At 42.7% G+C, this 16,242-nt stretch overlaps 1 protein-coding gene across 1 annotated transcript in view; it reads left to right on the top strand.

The window, feature by feature from the left end:
- LOC122555119 overlaps positions 1-16,242 on the top strand; it is a 212,980-nt gene that overhangs the window by 99,251 nt on the left and 97,487 nt on the right. Inside the window, exon 7 of the mRNA XM_043700821.1 lies at positions 11,533-11,662. Coding sequence (XP_043556756.1) covers positions 11,533-11,662 — 130 coding nt within the window. The remainder of the gene's footprint in view (positions 1-11,532; positions 11,663-16,242) is intronic.

The raw sequence follows: 16,242 nt of genomic DNA, 5'->3' as shown, positions 1-16,242 counted from the left end.
GTCATAGCTTGGCATTTGTGTGGTGTGAATGTTGTTTGTCACTGTCCAGATCTTGTTCCGTTTGGATATATACTGCTTCAGTATCTGTGGAGTCGCGAATGGTGCTGAACATTGTGCAATCTTCAGTGAACATCCCCATTTCTGACCTTATGATGAAGGGAAGGTCATTGATGAAACTGCTGAAGATGGTTGGGCCTAGGATACTACTTTGAGGTGACTCACCTCGAAAAACCACAACCATTTTCCTATGTACCAGGTACGATTCAGTATATCGTGGTTAGCACTGCTGTCTCACAGCGCCAGAGACCCGCGTTCAATTCCCGACTCAGGTGACTGACTGTGTGGAGTTTGCACATTCTCCCCGTGTCTGCGTAGGTTTCCTCCGGGTGCTCTGGTTTCCTCCCACAGTCCAATGTCAGGTGAATTGGCCATGCTAAATTGCCCATAGTGTTAGGTAAAGGGGTAAATGTACGGGAATGGGTGGGCGCCGCTTCGGCGGGTCGATGTGGACTTGTTGGGCCGAAGGGCCTGTTTCCACAGTGTAAGTACTCTAATCTAATCAATAGAGAGTTTGCCCCCTGATAACTGATGATTCCAGTTTTGCCAGGGCTCCTTGATGCCACATTCAGTGAAATGCAGCCTTGATGTCAAGGGCTGTCACTCTCACCTCATCGCTGGAAATCAGCTCTTTTGTCCATGTTTAAACCAGGGCTGAGATGATGTCACGAGCTGGATGGCCCTGGCGGAACACATACTGAGCATCATTGAGCAGGTGCTGCTTGATAGCACTGTTAATGTCACCTTCCATTTCTTTACTAGTGATTGAGAGTAGACTGATGGGGTATAAATTGGCTGCATTGGATTCATCCTGCTTTTTATGTACAGAACATACTTGGGCAGCTTTCTATATTGTTGGGCAGATGCCAGTGTTGTAATTGTACTGGAACAGCTTGTCTCAGGATGTGGGCAAGTTAGGGAGCACAAGTCTTCAGTACCTGTGCTGGAATGTTGTCATGGCCCACAGCCTTTGCTGCATCTCCAACCATTCTTGAGATCACGTGGAATGAAATGACTTGGCTGAAGACTGGCATCTGTGATGCTGGGGACCACTGGAGGAGGCCATGATGGATCACCCACTCGGCAGTTTGGCTGAAGACTGCTGCAAATGCTTCAGCCTTGTCTTTTGCACTGATGTGCTGGCCTCTTCCATCATTGCGGATGTGGATATATGTGGCACCTCCTCCTCCAATGAGTTGTTTAATTGTTCACCACCCATTCACAACTGGATGTGGCAGGACCGCAGAGCTTAGATATGGTCCATTGTTTGTGGAGACACTTAGCTCCGTCTATCACTTGCTGCTCATGCTGTTTGGCATATAAGTTATCCTGTATGGTAGCTTTGCCAGGTTGACAGCTAATTTTCAGGTATGCTGTTCCTGGCCTGCCCTCCTACACTCTCCGTTGAACCAGGATTGATGCCCTGGCTTGATGGCCATGTTTGAGTGCGGGAATGTGCTGGGCTATGAGGTTACACATCATGCTAGAGTACAATTCTGCTGCTGCTGATGACCCACAATGCCTTATGGATGCCCAGTCTTGGTTTGCGAGATCAGTTCAGAGTTGGTACCAATTAGCATGGTGATAGTACCACAGGGAGACGATAGCATAGTGCTGTTGTTGCTAGACTGTTAATCCAGAGACCCGGGTTCAAATCCTGCCATGGCAGATGGTGGAATTTGAATTCAATAAAAGTCTGGAATTAAGAGTTCAGCGATGACCATTGCTGACTATCAGAAAAACCCATCTCGTTCACTGATGTCCTCTCGAGAAAGAAAATGCCATCCTTCCCTCTGACTACACGTGACTCCAGACCCACCTTAATGTGGTTGACACTTAACTACCCTCTGGGTAACTAAGGATGGGCACAAAATGCATGCATAGTCAGCAACGCTGACTTCCCGTGAATTAATAATTTAAAAAAACATAATGGAGACTATTCTCAATGTGGACTTGGGACTTTGGATCCATAAGGATTGTGCGCTGGTCAATGTTACCGATACTGCCATGGATAGATGCATCTGCAGCCGATACATTGGTATGCGTGAGGTCCTTAGGATGATAATGTTGGTTCCATCACCACTATCTGCAGACCCAATCCAGCCGTTATGTCCTTTAGGCTCCAATTTGCTGATCAGTAGTGTTGCTGCCAAGACACTCTTAGTGGTGATCATTGAAATCCCCTACCCAGAGGATATTTTGCCCCCTTTGCCACCCTCCATGCTTCCTCCAAGTGTTGTTCAACATGGAGGAATACTGATTCATCAACTGAGGAAGGGTGGTACATGATAATCAGCAAAAGGTTTCCTTGCCTATGTTTAGCCTGAAGCCGTGAGACTTCAATGTTGAGGATTCCTAGGGCAACTGTATAACAACGTACTGCCACCTCTGCTGGGTCTGTCCTTCAGGTGATTCAGAACATGTCCAGGGATGGTGATGGCGGTGTCTGGTCATTGTCTGTAAGGAATGATTCCATGAATATGGCTGTGTCAGTCTTTTGCTTGACTAATATGTGAGACAGCTCTCCCAATTTTGGCGCGACCTCACAGATGTTAGTAAGGAGGACTTTGCAGAGTTGACAGGGCTGTTTTTGGCGTTGTCTTTTTCGGTGTCTAGATCGATGCCAGGTGATCCATCCAGTGTTATTTCCTTGATAATTTACAGTGATTGATACAACTGAATGGGTTGCTAGATTATTTCAGAGGGTAGTTGAGAGTCAGTCTGGAGTCAGACCAGGTGAGGATGATAGGTTTCCTTCCTTGAAGAACCTTAGAGAACCACTTAGATTTACAAGGTTTGTGTAAAGATTTGTTGCTCGGGTGCCGGGGCAGTTGTTGTGCGTATGTTCGCTGAGCTGGGAAGTTGGTTTGCAGATGTTTTGTCCCCTTTCTATGTGAGATCCTCAGTGCTGTAGAAGCTCTTGTGAAGCGCTGCTGTACTGTGTTGGTTGGAATTTATTTATTTAGGTTTCATTCCAGCTGCTTCCGGTTGCTGTTTCCAGTTGTTCATTGCAGTGGTCAGTATATCGTGTCTAGGTCAATGTGTTTATTCATGGAGTCCGTGGATGAGTGCCATGTTTTTAGAAATTCTCTGGCTGTCCTCTTTTTGGCTTGTCTTATTATTGATGTGTTGTCTGAGGTGAATTTGTTGTCCTTGTCATCTGTGTGTATAGCTACTAGGGACAGCTGGTCATGGCGTTTAGTGGCTAGTTGATGTTCATGAATGTGGATTGCTGGTTGTCTGCTTGTTGGTCCTATATAGTGTTTTGTGCAGTCCCTGCATGGAATCCTGTACACCACGTTTGTCCTGCAATGATAGGTATTGGGTCCTTTGTTCTGGTGAGTTGTTGGCTGAGCGTGGCTGTTGGTTTATGTGTTGTCATGAATCCGATTGTTCGGAGAAGTCTGGCTGTCAGTTCCAAAAGATCCAATACCCATCACATGCAGGACACACATGATGCACAAGATTCCATGTGGGGATTGCACGAAACACTATGTAGGATAAACAGGCAGACAACTAGTGTTCCGCATTCATGAACATCAACTAGTCACTCAGCACCATGACCAGTTTCCCGAGTAGCTGTATACACAGATGACAAATACCAGAAATTCGACTGGGACACCCATCAATTATAGGACAAGCCAAACAGAGGACAGCCAGAGAATTTCTAGAAACATAGTACTCTTTCATGAGCTTCATCAGTAAACATATTGACCTAGACCCGATATACCGACCACTGCAACGAACAACTGGAGCTGGCAACTGGAAGCAGCAGGAATGGAACCGAGTAAATTCCAACCGACACAGTACAGTAGTGCTTCACAGGAGGTTCCAAAGCACTGAGGTGGCCACCTAGAACGGGATGGAGCATTTGCAAACCAACTTCTCAGCTCGGTGAACATACCCACAACAATTTGCAACAATCCCATCATCTAGGAGGTTTTGAGTGGTCCCTTTAAATTTATTCTGCCATGTTGGTCATTATCAGAATCAAGGGGAATCTGTTAAGAGCATAATGCTAAGGGCGGCATGGTGGCTCAGTGGTTAGCACTGCTGCCTCTGGGTTCGATTCCCGCCTGTCTGTGTGGAGTTTGCACATTCTCCCCGTGTCTGCGTGGGTTTCCTCCAGGTGCTCTGGTTCCCTCCCACCATCCAAAGATGTGCAGGTCTGGTGAATTGGCCATGCTAAATTGCCCATAGTGTTAGGTGCATTAGTCAGGGGTAAATATAGGATAGGGGAGTGGGTTTCTCTTCGGAGAGGCGGTGTGGACTTGTTGGGCTGAAGGGCCTGCTTCCACACAGTAGAGAATCTAATCTAATTGTAACCACTTAGATTTTTCTGACAATCAACAATGGTTTCATGGTCATCAGTTGATTCTCAATTCCAGATTTCTTTTTTATATTAATACTCTTGCACGTTATGTCCATTATTATTTGGGTATGTGTGCTGAAAGTTATCACAGTATGTGATTTGCATGCTATGTAGCCTCTGAAAATTAACTTTAGTGGATTGGAGATAATTCATGGTGATGGAAATGTGAGTTGGTAAAACCCAATATATACAAAGTTTAAATCTAAGGGAATCAATGCCAAAATACTTCAAAACTGTACTTTGACGACAGCATGAAAATAGAACATATCTGCATGCTTTCTATGTCAGGACAGCACTTTGCCAGTCTGCGTGATGATAATCAAGTTTGTTAGTGTGCTGTAACACCAACATGTTTTTCCTCCTAAAATTTGCCAGAATAGATACAGATGGTTACAGCTAATGAAACCTGCTTTAACTATCGCACTGCAAATAGTCCTTCCTCCCAAACACGCACACATTCACCTACATGAAACATTAACATATGCCAGGTATATTATGCTCTTAGCAGATTCCCCTTGATACTGATACTTGATACTGGCAGAACAAATTTAAAGGGACCACTCAAGACCTCCTAAATGATAGGATTGTTGCAAATGATAGGCAATTGACCACAAATAAGATGCCTCATTTAAACTGTGCAACTGAATCGCAATGTCCAGGATGACCCAGGGTTCACTCCTGTTCTATGATTTCAGCAGGAATTATAGTAAATGATTGTAAGCAGCCTGTGCATTGCTGTAGTAGCAAACAAAAATTACTGTTCTTTATCTGTATGCTGGGCAAAAGTGAGGACTGCAGATGCTGGGAACCAGAGTCTAGATCAGAGTGGTGCTGGAAAAGCACAGTAGGTCAGGCAGCATCCGAGGAGCAGGAAAATCGACGTTTCATCAGGAATAGAGGCAGGGAGCCTCCAGGGTGGAGAGATAAATGGGAGGGGGAGGGGGTGGGGCTGGGGAGAAGGTAGCAAAGAATACAATAGGTGAATGGGGGTGGGGATGGAAGTGATAGGTCAGAGAGGAGGGAGGAGCGGATAGGTGGGAAGGGAGATTGGCAGGTAGGACAGGTCATGAGGACAGTGCTGAGCTGGAAGGTTGGAACTGGGGTAAGGTGGGGGGAGGGGAAATGAGGAAATTGGTGAAATCCACCAGTTTATCTGTATGCCGTCTGGTTGGAAATATGTTAGTTTGATAGATAAAGACAGGATCAGATAAGGCCATGGATCTCGATGGTGGTTAAACAGCCAGCAAAATCAATGCACTTGTAAGACTTCCTTGTGGATATTTCATGAAAAGGTTGTCCCTTAGGTCCCTTTTAAACCTTTCTCCTCTTACCCCAAACTTATGCCCTCCGTTTCTGGACTCCCCCAACCCTGGAAAAAGAAGTTACCCTGTCCATGCCCCTCATGATTTTATAAACCTCTATAAGGTCACCCCTCAGCCTCCGAGGGTCCAGGGAAAACAGCTCCAGCCTACTCAGCCTCTCCCTGTAGCTCAAGCCCTCCAACTCTGGCAACATCCTTTTATGAATCTTACGGCATTCACAACATCCTTCCTGTAGGAAAGAGACTAGAATTGCATGCAGTATTCCAAAAATGGCTGAACCAATGTCCTGCACAGCTGCACAATGACCTTCCAACTCCCATACTCAGTGCTCTGACAAATAAAACAAAGCATACCAAACACTTTCTTCACTATCATATCTATCTACAACTCAACTTTCAAGGAACTATGAACCTGCAGTCCAAGATCTCTTTGTTCAGCAACATTCCCTAGGACCTTATCATTAAGTATATACATCCTGCCTTAATTTGCCTTTCCAAAATGCAGAATCTCACATTTATCCAAATTAAACTCCATCTATCACTCCTCGGCCCATTGGCCCATCTGATGAAGATTCTGTTGCACTCTGAAGTAATCTTCTTCGCTGTCCCCTACACCTCCAATTTTGGTGTCATCTGCAAACTTACTAACTTTTTCTCCTATGTGCCCATCCAAATCATTTATATAAATGACAAAAAGCTGTAAACCCAGCACCAATCGTTGTGGCACTCCACAAGGTCACAGGCTTTCAGTCTGAAAAGAAGCCCTCCACCACCACTCTCTGTTTTCTACCTTTTGAGCCAGTTCAATATCCAAATGACTACTTCTCCCTGTATTCTATGTGATCTAACCTTGCTAACCAGTCTACCACGAGGAACCTTATTGAACGCTTTACTGAAGTCCATATAGATCACATCCACCACTCTGCCCTCATTAATCCTCTTTGTTACTTCTTGAAAAAACTCAATCAAGTTAGTGAGACATAATTTCCCATGCACAAAGTCATGTTGACTATCCCTAATCAGTCCTTGCCTTTCCAAATACATGTTCATCTCCTCCCTGCTGATCTTTAAGGAGTCCTATTGTCTCCCTAGTTACACTTTTGTCCAAATGTATTTATAAAGTCCTTTTGGATTCTTCTTAACTCTATTTGCCAAAGCTATCTCATGTCCCCTTTTTTCCTTCCTGACTTCCCTCTTAAGTATACACCTACTGCCTTTATAGTCTTCTGAGGATTCACGTGATCTCTGCTGTCTATAGCTGGCATATGCCTCCTTCTTTTCTTTGATCAAACCCTCAATTTCTCTAGACATCCAGCATTCCCTACCAGGATTGCCTTTCACTCTCACAAGAACATACTGTCTCTGGATTCTTGTTATCTTATTTTTGAAGGCTTCCCATTTTCCAGCAACCCCTTTACCTGCGAACATCTGCCCCCAATCAACTTTTGAAAGTTCTTGCCTAATACCATCAAAATTGGCCTTCCTCCAATTTAAAACTTTATCTTTTAGATCCGGTCTATCCTTTTCCATCATTATTTTAAAACTAATAGAATGATGGTCGCTGGTCCCAAAGTGCTCCCCCACTGACATCTCAGTCACCTGCCCTGACCTATTTCCCAAGAGCAGGTCAAGTTTTGCACCTTCTCTAGTAGGTACATCCACATACTGAATCAGAACATTTTCTTGTACACACTTAACAAATTCCTCTCCATCTAAACCCTTAATACTATGACAGTCCCAGCCTATATTTGGAAAATTAAAATCCCCTACCATAACTACCCTATTATTCTTACAGTTAACTGAGATCTCCTTACAAATTTGTTTCTCAATTTTCCACTGACTATTCGGGGGGTTTGCAGTACAATCCCAATAAGGTGATCATCCCTTTCTTATTTCTCAGTCCCACCCAAATAACTTAACGGGACATAGTCCCAGGAATATCTCCCTAAGTACAGCTATGATGCTATCCTTTATTAAAAACACCATTCCACCTTCTCTCTTGCCTCCCTTTCTGTCCTTCCTGTAGCATTTGTATGCTGGAACATTAAGCTGCCAGTCCAGTCCATCCCTGAGCCATGTTTCCATAATTGCTATGATATCCCAGTCCCGTGTTTCTAACCATGCCCTGAGTTCATCTGCCTTCCCTGTTAGGCCTCTAGCATTGAAATAAATGCAGTTTAATTCATCAGTCCTACCTCATTCTCTGCTTTATTCCTGACTGTTTGACTTGCTCCTTTTCCCAACTAGACCACTATCTCCCTGGGTCCCAAACACTCCCCCGTCCCACCCCACCACCTTACTAGTTTAAATCCTCCCTATCAGCTCTATCAACTGTCCCTGCCAGCATATTAGTCCTTTTCCAATTCAGCTGCCATCCATCCTTCTTATACAGGTCATTTCTAATGCAGAAGAGGTTCCAGTGATCCAAAAAATGTAAACCCTTGGTCCCTGCACTAACTTCTCAGCCATGCATTCATATGGCTGTACTCTTTCTTTCTGTTTTTACACACAACATTCTGTCTTCCAGTCGAACTGTCTGCACCTTTTCCATTCCAGAACCTGAGACTTGCCTTTGCCTCTTTCCAGTCCTGGGGTCATTTAGCTGGATCTTAAATCTTAGTTCATTGCAAATGTGGAACCTGAATGCTCCACAGCATTGGCAGTACTTTTAATCTCTCACTGTTTCCCAGGCCGGCGTGATTTTCCAGGCCTCAAGAATACACATAATCAGAGCTCTGCCTGTATTGTACATTTATCAGTCGTCTTTCAGTAAGTCATGAGTGTGTTTTCCACATTGACCTCTCAGTTTCTATTTCATGTCATTGATTATAGACTTATGAAGCAATTTTGGTGGAGAAATCCAAATTATATAGTATTTGTTTTATTGAAGATACGGTAGATAGCAGCACCTTGGCCTAATTAATGCACTGGGCAGGAGGCCCAATTTCTATCAAACCTTGCTTCACAGTTCAGAAATACACCAGAAGTGCATTGCCATTTGTGTGACCAAAAGCACTGATAATGTGGCTGAGGATCTTAAAGCAAAACTAGTCTGTTTTTCATAGAGTAAGCTGCGGCTGACTTTGTTTTGTTTTGCTGAATTTCACAAGTAGACTCTGAAACTGGTGCAATACCTTCATTTGAACTCTGAAATGTGTATAACAATGTTAAATTTCTGTGTTGACACTTTGACATTGAGATAGCTTTCTGATTGCAACGTAATGGTTCCAGGCACCACTGAATAATACTTATTACAAACCATTGACAGTTGGGATCTTTCTGTTGTACTGACCTAGTGACGCTAGTCCCTGTGGGGGGTGTACAGCGATCACAGAATAAGGTGGCAGAAGCTCAGGTTTTTGTGAGCTTTGAACAAACACGTATGAACCTACTGTGCCCACAAAACTAATTGAAGCATTTGACTGGTTGAAGTAAGCAGCATACAAACCTTTGACCAATCCCTCCCTAAAATAGCACTCAGGTCTTGGTTATGTCATAAGGTTATGTCATCTTCCACATTGTCCTCAGCCAAGGATTTCCCCCAACATGTTGACAGTGCCTTCAGCTGTGTCTGACAGATCACCCATGCTTCAGCTTTCACTTTTTCTCCTCCCTCCCAGAATAGTGTCAGAGGTCACATGACCCCAGGTTATAGTCCAACAGATTTATCCAAAATCACAAGCTTTCCCAGTGCTGCCCCTTCCTTCAAAGGATCGTCCTCTGCCATTTCTGTTACCTCCAGCAGGATATCACCACCAAACACATCTTCCTCTGCCCTCTTCTGTCAACACTCCTTAGGGACTCTTCCCACCACCACAGCCTGGTCCACTCTCCATCACTCCTAACACCTTCCCACTCTCCAACACAACTTCCCAGGCAATCATGGAATATCTAACTCTTACCCATTCAGCACGTCTCTCCTGTCTTTTCAAGGCCCCTCACAATGAAGCAGTATTCAGAACAGAAGGAGGAGAAGGATTCTGAAGAAGGGTCACTGGACCTGAAACATTCAGTCTGCTCTGTCTCAACAGATGCTGCCAGTCGTGCTGAGTTTTTCCAGCAATTTCTGTTTTCACTTCTGATTTCCAGCATTAGCAGTTTTGTGACTTTTTTTGTTTGCGTGTTGATTCAGTTTAATTCATTAAGCTTTACTAAATATCCTGTTATTTCTTCCTTAATAATGGACTCTAGCATTTTCCCAACATCAGATGCTAGGCCCAAATGCCCTGCTGTTTCCTGCCTTATCTTTCCTTTCTTGAACAGAAGCCTCACATTGGTGGTTTTCCAATGTACTGGAAACTTTCAAAATCCAGAGAGTTATGGAATATTTTGATCAATGTTTCCCTTATCCCAGCAGCCAGTTCATTTAAAAGCTTTTAGGCTAGGGCTGCTGAGCATTGGAAGCTGAGGGGTGACCTGATAGAGATCTGCAAAATTATGAGGGGCATGGATAGGGTAAATAGACAAGGTCCTTTCCCTGGGGTGGGTGTCCAGAACTAGAGGGCATAGGTTTAGGGTGAGAGGGGAAAGGTATAAAAGGGACCTAAGGGGCAATCAATTGAAACCTGCATCCTCATTCTAAGTGATTACAGACTTAACAGCCATTGAGGTTTATCTAATACATTGCTTCAGTTGTATGGCACTATGGTCTTTTACTTATAAATTCTGTACCCTAGGCATCCTGTCCCATTAGCGAGCTGACAAAGCAGCAGCACTGCAGAAGCTTGACCTTTTAAATAAACCCGTTAGGCTGTAACTTGGTGTCGTGTCATTTTTAACTTTGCGCATCTCGGATGAAAATGAAAGTTGCCACAGTCCAAAAAGATCATAAACTGCTCTCTTGTTAAGGAGAGACCATTGGTGGTCGGTATGCCTCAGGCAAAGGCCAAGTTTGAGAAGGTTGGATAAAGCAGTTTGCTTGATGGGCACACCATTCACCACCTTCAACATTCATTCCTTTTACTGGTGCACTGTGGTAACTCACCAAGCTCTCTTTTAATGTATCTTCCAAACCCATGGCCTTGATCACCTAGATGGAAAGAGCAGCAGATGACTGGAAATACCATCATCTGAATATTCCCCTTCCACTTGCACATCATCTTAACTTCTTAATGTAAATAAATCCTGGAACTCAGCACCTCACAGGGCTTTGGGTGTTCCTGCACCCCAATGACATCAGTTCAAGATACCACCTCAGAACAATATTTTCCAGGGCAATTAGGGATGGGCAGTTAATGCTTCTTTAGCTCGAAATATCCACATCCCATGAGTAGATATAAAAATAAACTCAAATTTCCTTTCCACATCACAGCTCATGTATTTGCAGACTAACTTTTCTGTGTGAGGACGTGGCACTAACTATCTGCTGTTTTCCAATACTTGCTGCGGATTGTCATTGCCAAATGGGAACATTCTGCATTTTGAGATCCTTGTTACAATAAAGTTATTGAACTTAAATGATTAGGGACAATCACTGGGCACAATTGAATGCTTTTTCTGCATTGTAGGACCAAGCAGAGGAAAATTCCTCCCATTACTTTGACAAGAAATGGATGTTGTGCACAAATCATTTAATGTCGTAAGCATTCTTATTTATTAGTGTGTAGTTTAATTGATACAGGCTAGCGACTTAATACCATGAAATTGATACTGCTGAATATCCTATTAAAACAATAATGCAAGGTAGGTAAAGAGCAAACGTTATTCTGCAGTAGAATGTTAGAATTTACAGGAGGATGAAATTCATTTCTTTAGAAAACATACAGTCTTTGCATTTTATCAGCTCAGAAAACTGTACAGGCCTGTTGCCCGCCAACCCTCAGAGAGCTTTCGATCATTCTGTGAGAGGAACCTACAGCTCCAAGAGATTTCACAGGAAAAATGTCCACAGAATCCCATTTTTGAAAGAAAAGGTGAGCTGTATATTTGATGCCCTGAAATTTTTTCAATGCACGCGTTCAATCTTGTTTTGAAATATTGCTTTCTTACATAATAAAATGCTGAAGGATCTATTTGTTTTCATAAGTATATTGCATCAAGTATATCAATGGAGTGACACTGGCTGCAGCACTATGCACAAATATGGATGTGGGTTTGGAACTGCACTGTGCCACCCAGCGAGTTGCTGCAATCAACCTTTTGAGGAGAATTATGTGAATGAAGTACCACTTTGTTGCACAGCCCACTTTCTTGAGCCAAATAAAATGTTCCTTAAGGTATCTTTAGTACGTGGGGTGATACTTGTTTGCTCTGAGCTGTTGGCTGATCTCAGAGATGACAGTTTTAGCATGATGAATGATCTTGGTGTCCTGGACTGGTGAGCTTAAAGAAACGGGCTTGGCTTCCCAATTTTGATCAACTCGACCAAATTGCTGAGGGATGGTTTGTGTTTGAAATTTCCTGCAGACTTGTAGCATTGTAATCACTCATTATCTAGAACGCACTGCCCCAACTTGAGTTTAGTTGACACGTTTTACTATATAAAAAGCCATAAGATACTAAACAAAGAGAGAGATAATCGAGAGAAAGAGGTCTAGAAATTTATCAATTTTTGCGCATGCCTGAAATCAAGGGGATTTGTGAACGAGCGTGGTGTTTAGGGAGGGAGATTATATTCATGTGAGTAGGTTTTTCCTTTGCACTTTTTCAGCTGGCTGACTATTTGTGTTGATAGGAGACAGTCTACAATGTTGCCATTGGCTACAGACACTTCCAGAACTCCAAAACAGTCTTGATCAATTTTATCTTTTTTTTCCAACTGCCCATGTTTGAAAGAGATAAAATAAATGCATTTCTCAAAGGATGAATGAATTAACTGTTCCATGTTTAGTAATATTCCCTTTGGTTGTTCTCAGATTAATTACAGGCAATATTATATTCCATAAGGCATAAATTAGTAGGACTGAGCATAGCAACACTAGATTTTAGTAATGCATTCTGAGCCAGTTTAGTTGGCTATAAGGTAGTACTGCGGCTCAAATTATAGTAGATATAAATTAATTTGTAACACACTAAGTGGCTCTGCAGACCTTCCTGCTCACAATTATGTTGATTCCCTGTTTGGAGGCTCACATGCAAACACTTTAGCTCAGGTAGTACTCTACCCAAGGACCAGCTTCTGTGTGGTCTGATGGATAGTCAAAACAAGATAAATGCGCCTCTTTCTAGAGTTTTAAGTGATGGTGCGTAGGCGTAGAAAGCTCCTGTTGTAGCCTAGTCTGGCATTCCACTGTTAGTTCTCATCTTCTTCCTCCAAAAGTAAACAAATACAGACAGAATGCCTCAAAGAAGATACTGCATTATGATTCTTTTTTGGTGGAAAAAGGGCAGTGATTCAACAACTGCTGCAAGTGTATCAGGCAAGCTAAGAGAGATTTATTCATATGTGTCTTCTACATATGTCTCTTTATCATTGCTTTTCCTGTCTTTCTCTTTCATATAGGCTGTTATGAGTCAATGCTGTTGTGAAAGCTTCATTGTAGCCTTACTGTAATACGTTCTTGTTACACAATTAAATCTAATGGCTAAAAATTGATTGAAGGTTTTTAGTAAATGGAGAATTAATGCTTCTCTGCCAAACAAAGCTTGAAAATGTGGGATTTTCTATTGTCATAACAATTTTGATCCATGCGAGAAGGGCTTCAGAGTTTACAACAGAACCTTTCAATAATGAGGGAAGGTGCTCACTTGATTGTGTTACTGTTTGACTATCATTAGTCCAACTTTAATTCCAAAACTCAGCATTCTAAAGTGCTTACAAAGAAAATTGATTATTGGTTGATTGGAGTGCCACAAGGATCAGTGTTGGGTCCACTGCTTTTTGCCATTTATATAAATTATTTGGATGTGAACATAGAAGGTATAGTTAGTAAGTTTGCAGATGACACCAAAATTGGAGGTGTAGTGGACAGCGAAGAAGGTCATCTCAGAGTACAATGGGATCTTGAGCAGATGAGTCAATGGGCTGAGAAGTGGCAGATGGAGTTTAATTTAGACAAATGTGAGGTGCTGCATTTTGGGAAAGCAAATCTTAGCAGGACTTATACACTTAATGGTAAGGTCCTGGGAAGTGTTACTGAACAAAGAGACTTTGGAAAGTAGAGTCGCAGGTAGATAGGATAGTGAATAAGGCATTTGGAACCTATATTGGTCAGAGTATTGAATTGGGAGGTCATGTTGCGGCTGTACAGGACATAGGTTAGGCCACTGTTGGAATATTGCATGCAATTCTGGTCTCCTTCCTATCGGAAGGACATTGTGAAACTTGAAAGGGTTCAGAAAAGACTTATAAGGATGTTGCCAGGGTTGGAGGATTTGAGCTGTAGGGAGAGGCTGAACAGGCTAGGGCTGTTTTCACTGGAGCGTCGGAGGCTGAGGGGTAACCTGATAGAGGTCTATAAAATCATGAGGGGCATGGATGAGATAAATAGACAAGGTCTTTTCTCTGGGGTGAGGGAGTGCAGAAGTAGAGGGCATAGGTTTAGGATGAGAGGGGAAAGATTTAAAAGGGACCTAAGGGTCAACTTTTTCACACAGAGGGTGGTATGTGTATGGAATGAACTGCCAGAGGAAGTTGGTGGACACTGGTATAGTTACAGCATTAAAAAAGCATCTGGATGGGTATATGAATGGGAAGGATTTAGAGTGATATGGGTCAAGTGCTGGTAAATGGGACTAGATTAGGTTGGATATCTGGTTGGCATGGACGAGTTGGACCGCAGGGTCTGTTTCTGTGCTTTATATCGCTATGACTCTATTTGCTTGTTTGTTTACTTCTGCTGCATACGTTACTAGCTTGAAGAATCAAATTCATCAAATTTATAATTCAGCATATCATGACTTAAAGTTTTCCATCATACTTTTGTGGTAGCCCGAGAATTGATGCCAGAACCTTTCCAACAAAGGTATATGAAATATATCAACAATCTAGTGGCCTGTGACTGGATGTTGGCCATGACTTTCTTGTCCTGTGTCTAGCCTCATGGAATGTCTAGCCATGTGTACTTCAAACTAAGATTGCTCAACAGTGATCAAAAATGAGAATGCTGTTCCCCTGTGGACCTTGGCCATTATGCTCTGTATGGTTTAATTGCTCTTTGGCTTAGCATAAACCATTACCAGTACTGAGGTTTCAGATGTAGTTGTGCAGGTTTGTCTACACCTCCCCCCCCCCCACCACCACCACCACCCCAAACCCGGTATTGAAGGAAGAATTTGCGGCCGAGGAGGAGGTTCAGAGGAGGTTTATAGGAATGATCGCATGGATGGAGAACTTGTCACATGAGGAGTAGTTGAAGACTCTGGGTCTATACTTGATGGTGCTTAGAAGGATGGGAGAGGATTGAAATTTATAGAATACTGAGAGGCCTCAATAGAGTGAACATTGGAGATGATGTTTCCATTAGTAACATGAGGAGCAGTTGAAGACTCTGGGTCTATACTCGATGGTGTTTAGAAGGATGGGAGAGGATTGAAATTTATAGAATACTGAGAGGCCTCAATAGAGTGAACATTGGAGATGATGTTTCCATTAGTAGAAGAGGCTAGGACCTGAGGCTACAGGCATATAGTGACTAACGGGTGAGGAGGACTTTCTCTGGCTAAAGGGTGAGGAATCTGTGGAATTTATTACCACAGAAGGCTGTGGAGGCCACTGAAATGTTCAAAACAGAGATAGATAGGTTCTTAATAGTAAAGGGAGTCAAAGGTTACAGAGATGAAAGCAGAGAATGGGAGGCTGGTACAATTACAGTAATATATCAGCCATGAGAAATACATCAGCCATGATCGAATGGTGGAGCAGACTTGACAGGCTGAACGGCCTAATTCTTATTGTCTCTTATGGTGACTACAGATAAAGCTTTCCAACTTACTTAATCAATTTGACATATTAACAAGAGAACATAGGAACAAGAGTAGATCAATAAGGCCTGTTGAATGTTTCCATCATCCAATACTATTATGGTTGGTCATTGACTTCGGCTGCACTTTTCTACCTGTTCCTCATATTTCTTGATTCCTTCAGAGCCCAAATATATATCTACCTCTACCTTAAGTCTATTCAATGATAGATTGTTCACCATCTTTTGTGATTGAGAATTCAAAAGACTCAATTTTTGAGTGATTCTTCTCCTTATCTCGAGACTGTGTCCTTGTGTTCTATATATCACCGACAGTGTGAGAACCATATATTTTTTATTTTTGTGCCCTTAAAAACTGTAGAGTACAAGGAGAAAGAACTATTTGAAAAAAACACAAGGATTTACCAGGATGGCTGCATAATTTCACAGCCAGGAATTTGATACCTTTTGTGAACTGTTTTTTTGTGGCTATGGATTTCTGCAGTGTGCAAATGATCAGGAGCTAAGGATCTGTTTTGAAGTGAAGCTGATTGGTTCTCAGCCAACTGAGCAGATTGGAACTGGAAACAAGTTACAGAAACACAGACAGAGTGGGAAAGACACAAAAGGGTTTGCTATTGATCTCCCCAGCA

Source organism: Chiloscyllium plagiosum, chromosome 1, assembly GCF_004010195.1.
Source record: "Chiloscyllium plagiosum isolate BGI_BamShark_2017 chromosome 1, ASM401019v2, whole genome shotgun sequence".
In the NCBI taxonomy this organism is placed as follows: domain Eukaryota; kingdom Metazoa; phylum Chordata; class Chondrichthyes; order Orectolobiformes; family Hemiscylliidae; genus Chiloscyllium; species Chiloscyllium plagiosum.
Note: the sequence above shows the minus strand (reverse complement) of the source record. Positions and strands in the feature narration are given on the sequence as shown.